General features: G+C 45.8%; 1 protein-coding gene across 4 annotated transcripts in view; it reads right to left on the bottom strand.

Moving 5' to 3' along the window:
- Positions 1-12,285, bottom strand: part of LOC102571896 (H(+)/Cl(-) exchange transporter 5) — a 91,479-nt gene that overhangs the window by 8,725 nt on the left and 70,469 nt on the right. For all 4 annotated transcript variants that reach the window (XM_059732614.1, XM_059732612.1, XM_059732613.1 and 1 more), the window contains 5 exons: positions 11,164-11,286; positions 8,560-8,766; positions 7,457-7,537; positions 5,789-6,331; positions 392-578 (listed from right to left, as the gene is read on the bottom strand). In XM_059732614.1, coding sequence (XP_059588597.1) covers positions 392-578; positions 5,789-6,331; positions 7,457-7,537; positions 8,560-8,766; positions 11,164-11,286 — 1,141 coding nt within the window. The remainder of the gene's footprint in view (positions 1-391; positions 579-5,788; positions 6,332-7,456; positions 7,538-8,559; positions 8,767-11,163; positions 11,287-12,285) is intronic.

Below are 12,285 nucleotides of genomic sequence, written 5' to 3' on the forward strand. Positions count from 1 at the left end.
ACAGCTCAGGAGCTGCTTGGCTCACTGGCAGCTTACCCCCCGGCTGTGGGAGATGCAGGCAGGCTCTTCCGAATAAAGAGGATCAGGTGCCTGCTGAAGGCAAGTGGCGAGAGTCACAATCCTTTTTTTCTGTGGAGCCTGCCTGCCTCTCCCGCAGCCAGACGGCAAGCTTACAGATGCATTATTGCAAAACTGCATCCAGATGTAGTTTAGTTTGCAATGATGCAAAGTCATTTAAAACTCCCAAAACTGGCGCAAGTGTAATGTGTGATACTATTAAGCCACACAAATTACGCTTTCATCACGCATACATCGTGATGACCATCACATGTACAAGCACCCTCAATGACTAACAGTACTACATCAGCTTAAGTAAACACATATTGCTTACCTAGACATGCAGCAGCCCCAACCATTGCATAAAGTCCAGGAGTAATGCAGTCAGCCCCTTGACTGCACCAGCCACTGAAGATAGTCCAGTCATGGTGATAGTAAGCCAGCTGCTCCATTCCTACTCCTAGTAGTCTACCTACTATGGCACCAACAGCCATACTGGGGATGAACAGACCTGAAGGAACCTATCAATAAAAACACATCAGTGCATGGTAAAGGAGACACTGCTCAACAGAATAGAGTATACACTGAGGAGTAACAGAATTAGAAGATGAATACAGAATCACATTAGCAACAAGTTACGGCTATTACACAAGAATATCCCCTGGTCGCACCAAAAGGTTAGCAGTTGGTATGCATGCTTTTCCTGCCACTGTCCCCTATGTGAACTAGTGAATATATTCACATTTTTCCCCAGAGGCTCCCTGGACAATACTTCCCCACTGCAGCCACATTCATTCTGAAGTCCTTACATACATTGGATTGACCTGCTGCTCACTCCCAGGAACAACGGAAGGCTCGAGAGAACCAAGGACTGACCATGTAAGAAAATGTGACAAGCTAATTGGAGAGATACTGTGCCTTACTCTGCAAATAAAGGAAAGGTAAGTCTCCACATCCCAGAGGAATGTTTAGTTACCACACAATGTCATCTGTCTCTTACACAGGCACTTTTAATATTCATAACCCTAAAATAAAACTCTAGTGTCTAGCATGCATAAAAACTCTAGCTGTTGCTCTTAACATATTTTTTACATGTTGAAAGAGACATTTTGCTGGTGAGCTATGTAGACAAGATATTCTAGAGTCTAGCTTGATCCTTTTGTCCACTTCCTGTTTGGTTTGTGTATGAAGTCATAATCAAGTACCTCTACATTCACGATTTACTACTGATCTCAGGTTACTACTGCTCTGCTTTCAGGAGTTTCTAATAAACCATTTTCCTATGAGAATTAATGAAATAGCTACACACACACACTACTGCTCCCCACTGCCTAAATAGCTCGACAAGAGCTGTTTTGCTGCTTGTGAAATGACTCATTTGAAATTAAGTGACCTCAGAAAAGTTTCTTGCCAGAACTGGGCATTGGTTTAGCAGCAGTTATGAATATAGCTGTGAGAATGCCAATGTCATCTACTGCAATGTTTAGAATCATGTTTATTTGAAGCATGAACATGGGTCGCCAGTGTGATGAGATAATAAGCAAGGCTAACCACACTCTGTCTTGCATTAGCAGGTGCATCATGAGTAGGTCTAGGGAGATGATTCTTCCACTTTATGCAGCGTTGGTAAGGCTGCAACTGGAGTACTGTTTTGTTTTGTTTTTTTGCAACTAGGGGCATGCAGTTTTGGGCACCGCACTTCAAGAGGGATGTGGATAACCTGGAAAGGGTTCAGAGAAGGGCTACTCATATGGTTGAGGGTCTGCAGGTAAGATCCTATGAAGACAGACTGCGGGACCTGAATCTCTTCAGCCTCCGCAAGAGAAGGCTGAGAGGTGATCTTGTGGCTGTCTACAAACTCCTCAGGAGGGGTCAGCAGGGAACGGGGGATGATCTGTTTACCAGGACGCCCCTCGGAATTACCAGAAACAACGGCCATAAACTGAAGGAGAGTAGATTTAGATTGGACGTCAGGAAGTAATTCTTTATGGTGACGGTTGCCAAAATATGGAATGAATTTCCAAGGGAGGTGGTGCTTTCCCCTACCTTGGAGGTTTTCAAGAGGTTAGACAAGCACCTGGCTGGGGTCACTTGACCCCAGCACTCTTTCCTGCCGAGAGCAGGGGGTCAGACTCAATGATCTAATAGGTCCCTTCCGACTCTAGAAACCTATGAAATCTATGAAGCCAATTCAGCATAATCCACAAGAATATTTGGCTTATGAAACATTAAGTAATTCTAGTTAACCTGTCTACCTGGTTGCATAGCTCTAATTCTTCAAACTCTGAATAAGCATTTTACCTTATACCTAGGGCATCAACTCACCTTGCACCCCAGGCTAAATCCAGACCATGGGGCTCCCCTTCAGGCTGGATCCAGCCTGAGGCACGGGGTGGTTCCAGAATGGGGCAGTTCCAGCATGAGGCACATGGCAGCAACAGCTCTAACTAGGGGCATGCAGCAGCAGCTGTGGTTCCAGCACAGGGCACGAAGTGCAGCTTCAGCTCCTGCCATGTGCCCTGCACTGCAGTCAGAGCTGGAACTGCTGCCAATACCACAACCTGTACAGCAATGGCAGCTCTCTCTCTGGCAAGGGTCATGTAGCAGTGGTGGGGCTGGCAGTCAAAAAGGTAGCACTGCAGCAGTGGCAGTGGGTGAAGCAGCTGGAGGACAAGGACTGCACCAGCCATCAATCACCATGTCCGTCGAGGCCCAAAGGCCCTAGATTCTGCAGCAAGTCAGTCCACCTGGCCACATCTGCCAATTTGCAGCAGTCCATCAACAGCCCACCTGAATAGAAGAGGCACTGCAGGCCGGATGCAGCTTGCAGGCCATATGCTTGGCACCTCTGCTTTATCCATAGAAGGTTGTCCACTATAATAACGGAGCATTTCATTACGACACTAAGGGAGACAGTGGCTTGCATAAATCTAAGGATTCTTCACTTAACCTGCACTGGAAATATGGCAATACCCCAACTGCATTTCAGATAGAGGGAAAGTGATATTTAGCTTTAGTCACATTGCCTCATTTCAACCTTAGTCTTTAGCTGGAAGAAACCTGAATCAGTTATAGGGGGCTAGGCTGTAGCCGTGTTGGTCTAAGGACACATTTTTCCAACTATTTAAGTTGGTCTAATAAAAGATATTAGATTCACCCAAAGAACCTTGTCTGCCTGAATCAGTTATAACATTTATGGCTCAGTGGTAATTTTCTGAACAGGTATGGTATGAAATTGTGTCAGGGTATTTTAATTAATCTTAAGGAATGGCAATTCAAAAGAAAGCAAGGTGACCAGATTCCTGGAGGCTGTGTTTTTAGAAATACACATCTTTGCTGTACATGCAAAAAAAAAATGCAGCAGCATGGGAGGATGCAGGCTACAGCTTCATTCTTACCCTACCAGAAATTAAACTGCAATTGTTCATGCAATAAAAAGTTGCAACTGCAATTCTGTGGTTTGTATATGCTACTTCACCCTCAAGCTCTAGCTTGGCTTCAGGAGTATTACACAATTCACAGTTGCAGCCCTTGCTGCATTAAGAAGTTTCAAGAATAATTGTGAGGGATGTTGGGATGTGGTATAATCATCTAAGGATACATATGCACTGTAGTTTCATGAACACTGTCACCTGGTTAAGGAAGTCAAGTTACTGTATGATATGTTAAGACTGTCCTGCATGAATCTGGCTTAACAGGGAGCTGCTGGAAAAAAAACAAGCAGGAAAGCAACACAATGGATCTAGATAAGCAGCCTCCCAGTAAACACTTCCAGGCTGCAAGTTGAAAAGATAAGCTCTCTCTCTTTTGCTAGAGATCAAACACAATAAATCTGTGCTTTTGTTCTTTTAAAGGCTTCGCAAGAGGGGAAGGGGAGCCCTTAGAGGCTGAGAAGGGAAGATGTTGATGCAGGGAGCGTGCTAAAGGAGTCTGAAGGATTTGGGCCTTTCCCCAGATCCAGGGAATAAGCTAGCAAACCTGAACAGAAACCAGTTTACTGCTTAAGATGTTTTTCTTTTAAATGTTCTTTTACTCTCAGACACTACAAGGAGGCTCTACAGCTGCTAGTTACAGCCATCACAGCTCCTCCTGGCGGGTGCAACAAAACCCCAGGGAACAAAAGATAAATCCAGGTCTGCTGAGATTCACAGATGTTTAGGGCTGGAAGGGACCTCATGAGATCATTGGGTCCAGCCCCCAATGATCCTAGGTGAATTAAACCCAGGTGCTGTTCAAGAGGGTGAAATTCTCCCACTAGACAAGGTGACAAAGGCCTGCTACCTAAAGGGGAGGTGGGCTCAAAAGGAAACAAAAACCAAAAAAACCCCACAGTAGGGGTCAAAAATGCAATTAGTCCAGGAACTGTGGTAGTGGAAGTAAGAAAAACCAAACAAACTGCTAACCACCACTTTCTAAGCATAATCAGATGTAGTAAGACTAGAGCAAAACCAAAAACGATCTCAGTGGGATGTAGTTAACAGTATTAGTTTGTAGTTAGGCAGAAGGCAGGGAAGGGCGGCAACTTTGATTGACTGGGAAAATGTACAAGGGTGCAGGCACATGACAAATGTACATCTCTGTAAAGGCAGACTGCACCAAGGTAAATGCAAAGTAAACACAAAGCTGTATACTCCACTCTGGAGTAAGAGTTACCTCCCAGGAAGCCAGGTGTAATTACACACTAACATATGTTAAACTGATGGATGGATCATGTTCATCCCAAGGTAACTGCAAGTGGCAAGGGATCTGCAGCAGGCAGTTACCTCAGGAGAACCGCTCATTAGGACTGTGCGAAATTTCGGCAGCCGTTTCAGCACCTGAAACACCAAATCCGTATAGAAACGGAAGGATCTGAAACAGCTCTGAAATGAATCGGAAAGCTCCAAAATGTTTCAAAGAATATCAGAGTTTTGGGGCTGGGCTTGCAGGGAAACAAAAACTAAGACCAGGGAGGTGAAAGGAGGGATGGGGAGGAGAGAAGGACTGCTCTGATACTGACATCTAGCCCCCAGTTCGATTCCCCAGCTCTCTGACCATTTCCCCAGCTCTTCCGGGGGGGGGGGGGGGGGTGGTTCAGCCTGCTGAAACCCGACATGCAGATCCGGGGGCCCGCACCACCCGGAAACACGTGAGGAATTGAACCGGGGGCTGGGGAATCCCTGTTATGCAACCTAGCTCTGCAGGGAGCAGAGACCTGCACCGGGATCTCTTCCCTACTGCTGCCTGCCCTGGATGTCTGCTCCCTGCAAAGCCAGGTTGCAGGGCAGTGACAAGTAACCCACCGCCTGCTCCCCACTAGGGCCCTGCATCCACGCCCAGCAGGGTAGGGCTGTGCAAAACTTCCCTTGCAGCCCATTCGAAACAGATTCGGCCAAAACTAAATAGGACTGTGATCCAAAACACCAAAACAAATCACTGTCCTCTGAAACGGATGACTTCAAAAAGAATAAAAAAAACCATTTCACACAGCCCTACTGCTCATGTATCTACTCCAGAAATTGTTGCAATCTGTATCTGTGTACAGAACAATCTTAGCAACACCACTAATAGCATGCTGCTTTTCTACATATTAATCTCCACTGAACCTGCATGGGATTTGGGCTCTTAAAAATTACTAAGGCACTCTAAAAAACGTAACCCTTGACCCTTTACATTTAGAAAGTACTAGTATTACTTTCTAACAATCATCTGAAGAATCCTTGTACCTCAATCCTTCTAATGAAGATCTCACCTTCATGCCAAAGGTGAATATGGTGATGAAAACCTTCAGGATAAGTGCTAAAGCCAGCTGCCACATCGCTGTGTAGACTCCTGGACCAGCAGCACGGTCTGGCAGATCATCTCCTTTGGTGCTGTTGAAGTCACTCACGTACTCACAGAGCTTGGAGTAGTCTAGAATCCCACAGTCATTGAACAGTTCAGAAATGAGTTCACTGGTGCTCATACGGGTGTACTCATTGGGAAAGGCTAGGATGGCTGTGACAGCAGTCACAACCAAAACCTCCAGAACAGGATACCTGCCAAGTTTGGTTGTCTTTCGTCTCCTACACCAAGCAATATTGCTGCGAATAAAGAAAGCTCCCCACAAACCACCAAATATTCCTAGGAGGATGAACGGCACAAGCTCCAGAAGATGCCAAGGCGTGTGGAACTCAACGTAAAACAGAACCAGGCGGCTGTTTCCAAAGGGGTTGATGGAGCGTAGAGTAAATGCTGCTACTAGTGCAGCAAAGAAAGATCTCCACAGCGTCTTCAGAGGAAAATAATAACTGACCTACAAAAAAAGAAAAGGCAGATTCAGTTATTTATTTCAAGAGGTCCAATGAAAATCACCATGGCATAAAAGCAGGGACAATGAATTTGTTCAGTAAGCTGCAGAACCAAGACAGTAACATTTTTTTTTTTTAAATCCTCTAAAGTAACTGAGAAATAGCAGTAGCTGTGAGAGCTGCTGCTTCACTGAAAAAACACTCTTTTTTAAACGTTGAAGTATGATGAGAATGGCATAACCAAAGAGAACTCCCAGGTGTCAGACTAATTCCACTATTTTGAATCAAGTCAGAGGACTTCCAAGTTGTATGTTTTTTTATTTAAGCAGACAGCACAAGGCATCTAGACAGCTCTGCTGGTTAATAATTCAATATAAGATCAAGTGTCCAGGCCTGAACTTGAGTTACATTTTTGGCCAACCACAAAGAAACTCATCTTCCACATGATCCAATCCTATCATCTGCTCCATTAAAGGGACACCCTAAAGGTAAGCAGCATTATTTTGATAACACTGCATCTTACAAATTGCCAGTAGCCAAATCCAAATACCTCGTTGTGCATCAACAATTAATTTTGTAAGTTGTACAAGAGCTAAGCCTTCCCACAGTGATTACTGTGACCGTTACTCACTTGGAACAAGAATGAAATAATTGCCAATCTAAGGTTGAAAGTAGAGAAGAGCAAATGATCCACATTTCTGTGGCCACAAAAAACTACTACAAAATTCAATGAAGTCAGAAATCTACCAGAGCATGACTAGTACAGAGAATCTAGGTCAAGACTGAAGTGTTAGGGAAGGGCTTTTTTATATTTGGAGGGATGTGGAAAACAAGGCTGCAGAAACAGAGAAGTCAGGAACAGAGTGCACTGGCAGAGCATTGCATGGGAAGCTAGCAGTGTTGCTAAAAGGGCAAGGCACTAACACATTCCCAGAAGTTAACTCTCCAATATTCATAGCATTCAGCTGAATTGCACAAGCTTTGCCGGCCACAGTAAATACTCCAAATATTTAACTGGCTACCCCTCTACATCAAAACAGGCATGGAGAAGACTGAAGTAATGCAACCAGCTTGCCAGAAGCCAATCTGTGCGTGCAGCTTCCCAGAAGCCAATACAAAGTTTAGGTTACCTCTTCCAGACTAAACAACACCCCTCCAATAGGTGCGCCAAAAGCTACTGACACGCCAGCAGCTGCAGCTGCAGATAAAACCTAGAAGAGAAAAGTTAGAAATCATACATAAGAATGCTCCTCTATTTAAGCAGATAGACTGAGTCTCTCAATTTACTCTTCTAGAACTTGCTTAATACTTGAATTAAGAAATAAAGCGACTTAAGTAATTTGAAGACGTGTAATGTTCCAAAAGAAACTAAAAACATTGCCATTAAAGATTTAAATTGTTTAGTTTCCCAAACCTGGCAAGCCTGATGCAATTTACAATTGCATCCAATCATTTCCTTTCCAACATTAATATTCTTTATTTGCTTTGGAAAAATATTCAGAAAATACTTAAGTTACAGCTGCATCTTACCATACACACAATATTTTTGCCACATTAATTCTATCACCACAAACAAGTATATGGCCCATACACTCTGTTGGTCAGAGTAATCAAGCAGTTAAATTGTAAACAAGACACAGTATTGCAGTTACCATGATTCCATCTGACCAACCTATTTTTTTATAGCGTGGCTTTTATGCTTAGTGGAAGACAATGCAACTAATGTAACATAAGACATCTCTCAGTAAACATTTGTCAACGAGTTGTCAGAAAATATAACAGGTTAAGAAGCAACACTTTTGATTAATATTGTCCTGTTAACTAGCTTCTCATGCCACATCTGTCACCATGGTATCCAAGTGTCAGAAGGCCCATTCCTTCAGCCAATATTCACGTTGAGTAGATCTTACTGACGTAGTTGGCCCTGCTGGCATTAATGGACTTGTGTGAATACACATAGGGTGAAGAGCTGGCTCCATAGCAAGTAACACTACATACCAGAATCAGGTTGCATCTGATGAATTCCTGCCCTCTGCAGGCTTTGGAAATGCCTTCGTCTCTTAGCAATATTTTGCCAGTGGAAGCCAAAGGATAAATGCCTTTGCTCCAAACAAATATTGCATAGGAGTGCGATTAACAACACGCAAAACAGAAACCATTTTATATTCAGCATGTAGTACCAAACCCACACAAAAAAAAAAAGTTTTCCCCACAACATAAACACTTGTTTTACCTCCCTGCGTTTGGCTTCGTTCTTCCTGTATTTGATGAAAAGATGACACAAGATATTTCCACAACAGCAGGCGACGTGCACCAGGGGGCCCTCTTTTCCCAAACTCAAGCCAGATGACACTGCCAACACCAAGGTAATGGTTTTGATGATCAGGGTCCACTTGCCCAAATAGCCTCTAATGATGAAACCGCTTAAAATTGTTTTGATCTGAAAGTCAAAACACAAACTTCAATGCTCAAATGAAAGCCTGCAGATATGGTCACGTCAACACTGACAAGTGCAAGGTGCTGCACCTGGGGAGGAAGAACCAGCACCATACCTATAGGCTGGGGAACTCCCTCCTTGTCAGTGCAGAGGTAGAAAAGGATCCTGGAATCATTACTGATGCCAAAATGAACATTAGCTGGCAGTGCAGGAATGCGGTCAGGAAGGCCAACCACACCTTGTCATGCATCCACAGATGCATCTCAAGCAGGTCCAAGGAGGTGATCCTCCCTCTCTATGTGACACTGGTCAGGCCGCAGCTGGAATACTGTGTTCAGTTCCGGGCGCCGCATTTCAGGAGGGATGTGGATAGCATTGAGAGGGTCCAGAGGAGGGCCACCCGCATGATCAGGGGACAGCAGGGCAGGCCCTATGAGGAGAGGCTAAGGGACCTGAACCTGTTCAGCCTCCACAATAGAAGGCTATGGGGGGGGATCTAGTGGCCTGTTACAAACTAGTCAGAGGGGACCAGCAGGCACTGGGGGAGTCCCTGTTCCCCCAAGCACTACCAGGAGTGACTAGAAATAATGGTCACAAGCTGGCAGAGGGTAGATTCAGACTAGACATTAGGAGGCGCTACTTCACAGTCAGGGTGGCTAGGATCTGGAACCAACTTCCAAGCGAAGTGGTGCTGGCTCCTACCCTGGGGGTCTTTAAGAGGAGGTTAGACAAACACCTTGCTGGTGTCGTTTGACCCCAGTAGTTATTCCTGCCATGGCAGGGGGTCAGACTTGATGATCTGCTCAGGTCCCTTCCGACCTGTGAACTAGCTGGATCTCTAGTAGGGGCTGCTCCACTGGCAGGGGCTCTCTCCTTTACTGCTTTTCTTTGCGTAACACTGCAAGGACCATGTCACACCTTATATTTAGAGCATGTTAACTGCACTTAAACGCAAGCATTCAAGCAGGAAAACAAGTTCAATTATACTGTAGCAAAGTCAAGACTTTTTGCTGGAGGAGTATTTCCAGATCATACTAAGATGTATTCAGTTATCTCCACAGACCAGTCCAATGATAATACAAACACAGCTCACTGATTTTTAGTCCGAGCACCAGAAATTTGAACCAGCCCTGGTGTCTCTCTGCCACGGATCCAGTGGCAGAAGCAACACCCTGCTCCCCATGACTCCCTTCATCTGCCACCAATGGCACAGACCAAGCTTGCCAAGCATGCCAGGGGCAGGTCCTCCTGGGCTGGGTAATGCTGGGCACTGGGCAAAGACAGTTCAATCTCTGGGTGTGGGGGCTGCACATCCTCATGAGCAAGCATGCAAGATGTGGCACCTAGTGCTGGTCTTGGTGTACAGGGACGGAAGGGAGGCAGGGGCCACAGCCAGCTCCAGCCCTGTTCAGAGCAGACAGATCATAGTAGGCATTACTGTTTCATAGTTGATAGGGTGGGAAGGGACCTGAGCAGATCAAATCCAACCCCCTGCCATGGGCAGGAAAGAAAGAGAGCTGGGGTCAAGTGACCCCAGCCAGGTGATTATCTAGCCTCATTTTGAAGGCCCCCAGGGTAGAAGCGAGTACCACTTCCCTTCATCTGTCCCTGCCCTAGCCCCTATTCCCCAGGCCAGCTGAGGAGAGGGATGGGGAGCCCAAACCCCACCCAGCCCTGGACCCCCCAGCCCCAACTGCCTGGCGGGGAGTGGGGGGAAAGCCCGTGGAGGCTCCCCCCATACTGCCCTGCCCAAACTGGGAGCAAGCTGGGAGCCAGGGGTGTGGCCAGGTCAGCTGGGGGCGGGTGGGGGGGAACCTCTCTGATCCTGCACCAGAGTTGTCTGCTTGGTGCCACCAACCTGTCTGCTTGATGCAGGGTGGGGGAGCCCACAGAGACTCTCCCCATTTCCCCATGCCCAAGCTGGGCCCCAGCTGGGAGCCAGGGATGGGACGGGGAGCCTACATGGCCTTCTCCCTGTGCCAGGCAAACCCCGTCTGGGGGAGCAGAGGGGCAAGGCAGACCCTTCTCCACTGCAGCAGACAGCACAGCCCAGGGATGCAAAGCAACCTGAGATGCTGGGGAACTGTGGGTTAACTTGAACTGGCAAGAGAACTGGAACAGAAATTCCATAAACTGGTTTGACCTAAAATCGGTTAAGTCTTACACTATTTATATGTAACTTCTGTCTCTAGCTTTAAGACACTAGACACTTCATTGTTTTAATGGTAAAACTTTAAGCATCAATTAGAACTTCCTATGAAATTTCTTACCCAGTTTTATTTGCAAGGAAGTCTAGTTTTTCATGAGTAATGCTCAACCCAAAGAATAAACTTCAGCCAGACAAATCAAGTGTTTTTAAAACTCTTTCAGGAAAGAAAACAAATAAACAGTCTGACTCACCTCTGGGATTCCTGAGCCACAGGCATAAGGAGCAAACCCCTTGACAAGTGACACAGCCAGGAGGGAGAACAATAAGGCCCAGATAACATACATAAAGTAATTGAGAATGTATGCAAATGCACCCTGAAATGCAAAGAGAAACAAACACTGATTTAGACAGAAATCCTACATCAAAATGATGTCACCTATGAAACAAGCAGCAGCTTAAAAAAAAAGCCTGTATTGTATAGTGTGGTCAACATTAAAATTGCTTGGTAATGTGTGATGCAATGTATTAAATCTTAATCTGCACTAGCTGATAGTGACATATATGGGATCAGTGGAAGAATAAAGATATACAGGTCAGTCGCATCTTATGCGGGGGTTATGTTCTAAAGTCAGCACATAAGATGAAAATCGCATATAGTCAATTACCGTGCCAGCAATTTGACTAGCGGTGACTGCCTCTGCCTCCAAAACCTCCCGCCGCTGCCACGGAGCCGTGCCTAGAGCTGCACGGCCGGCGGCAGCAGCGCAGCGCAGGGTGATGGTGGGGATGGCTGCATGCCGCCCAGCCACCACCATGCTGCCGCCCAGCAGCCAGCCACACAGCTCCGGGCACGGCTCCATGGCAGCAGTGGGAGGTTTTGGAGGCAGAAGTAGCCACCGCTGGCAGCGTGGTGGTGGCTAGGCCTCCAGGTAAGCGGCAGCGCCGCGTGCAGACTCAAGCCCCGCCCCCCCTCCCACCCCAAATAGTTGAATTCACGCAAGTTAAATGTGCATATGATGCGACTGACCTGTACACTATCACTTGCACAAGAATATCTTAGTGACTGGACATGGTAGTATTTTAAACAGAGAAATACCCTAACCCAAGTTTTTAATCCTGTTAAAAACAAACAAATAAAGTTGCACATCACCTTAAACCAGGATGAAAATGCTCTGTAAGACTATTCAAATGGGTATTAGCACGCTGATACCTTTTCACAATGTCATAAGTTTTTGTTACCCTCGTTAGATACAAATGGAAAAAAGGCAACTGCATTTTCCATAATACTGAAAGAAACCAGCCATCATCAAGTCTGAAAACTGTTCCCCAACCCCAGACATAATGAGTTTGTAGTATAGTTACAGTATGTCACA

This window comes from Alligator mississippiensis, chromosome 8 (genome assembly GCF_030867095.1).
Source record: "Alligator mississippiensis isolate rAllMis1 chromosome 8, rAllMis1, whole genome shotgun sequence".
NCBI lineage: Eukaryota > Metazoa > Chordata > Crocodylia > Alligatoridae > Alligator > Alligator mississippiensis.